Source organism: Chaetura pelagica, unplaced genomic scaffold (genome assembly GCF_000747805.2).
Source record: "Chaetura pelagica isolate M959 unplaced genomic scaffold, ChaPel_1.0 scaffold438, whole genome shotgun sequence".
NCBI lineage: Eukaryota > Metazoa > Chordata > Aves > Apodiformes > Apodidae > Chaetura > Chaetura pelagica.
In genome coordinates, this window is record NW_009954113.1 from 56,715 (window position 1) to 58,052 (window position 1,338).

The 1,338-nt window shown below is 53.4% G+C and overlaps 1 protein-coding gene across 1 annotated transcript in view; it reads right to left on the reverse strand.

Annotated features, from left to right (window-relative positions):
• Positions 1–1,053: 1,053 nt before the first annotated feature.
• The window catches only part of LOC104393113 (chromosome unknown open reading frame, human C16orf91), a 687-nt gene continuing 402 nt past the window's right edge, over positions 1,054–1,338 (reverse strand). Inside the window, exon 2 of the mRNA XM_010002578.1 lies at positions 1,054–1,314. Within this exon, the coding sequence (XP_010000880.1) occupies positions 1,054–1,314 (261 nt within the window). The remainder of the gene's footprint in view (positions 1,315–1,338) is intronic.

Here is a 1,338-nt window from a genome sequence, read left to right on the forward strand (position 1 = left end):
CGCCCCCGGCGCGCGCTGCCCCGCCCCCGGCGCGCGCTGCCCCGGCGGGAATCCCGTGGGAAAGGCGGGATCGCAGCGCGGGCTGAGCCCGGAGGGACCAGCCACCCGCGCCTTTCCACCGCCTGCTGCACCGCAGGCATCCCCCGCGGAACCAGCGCCACGCAGCGTTCGCGGCAGCACCCGCTGTCCCGCAGGCTGCTGACGTGCTTGGGGTTTGTTTTCCTTTGCTTTTTTAATCAGGAATTGTAATGGCACAACGACAGCCTTGCATTTTTACATTTGAAAGCTTAAAGAAAATGCCTCTAACTTTGAAGAGAACCAAGGAGTACTCGGAACTTAGAATCTTCCTCTCCGATAAGTCTCCAGAGTATGCAGGTTTGACTATTTGTGAACCTGTAGGAAAAACTAGTTACTACCTTGTTCAATAAAACTAAGGGTTTCCTCTGCAATATCACGCAAGCCGATCACTTTGATTCCCCACTAAATTCTTTCCTACTAGTAATGATCACCTAAATACAGCGTGTCTGTAAAGTTCTAGTTCAGAAAGCCAACTATGCGTTTAGAAGGTAATTTGTATGTTATTTAGTGATTTTTTTAAAATAATCAGAACACAAAGAATCATGTTAACAAATCATACACTTAAAACTGTCTTCAAAATAAGTTGAACGCTCTGACTAGCAAAATGTCAAATGAAGGTCACGTTCAGCAGCAATTTTATAGCCTTACAGCTTTGATATTTTAATACACTGTGTACATAAGAGAAATAATCGATGATAGAGAGATGGGTTGTATAAAACGTATTTTCCAATATAAGCTGATTTTTATACATCCTGTACATACCTCACGTGCCATGAAAGAACTGCTCCTCGCGACAGCAACATAAATTGCTAAGCCAAAACCAGCACAGAGAGCAGAACACATGAGGGAATCAGCTTCCAAGATACGGCTGCCGACAGGCTGGGAAAACAAGTTTTCCCACGGAAGTGTCAGTACAGCTTTTCACCAGGTGAACGCCGCCGACCTCCGGCAGCTCCCGGAGCCGCGTTCCCGCTCCTACTCCCGGCCCCGCAGCGGAGCGGGGCTTTCCGGGGCCGCATCCGAGGGGTCCGCGACCTGCCCGGCGAACGCCGCTTCCAGCCGCTCGTCCAGCTCCGTTTTCTCCCTGAGCACGCACCAGAGCAGCAGCCCCACGCACAGCAGGCTGAGCGGCAGCACCTTCGCCCACGGCCGCTCGTGGTCGCTGCCCATGGACCGGCCGACGCTCCACACCCGCGGGCTGGCCTTGCTGCCGGAGAAGGGGATGGCGCCCCCGCCCTGGGGGTCCGCGCCCCCGGGGCC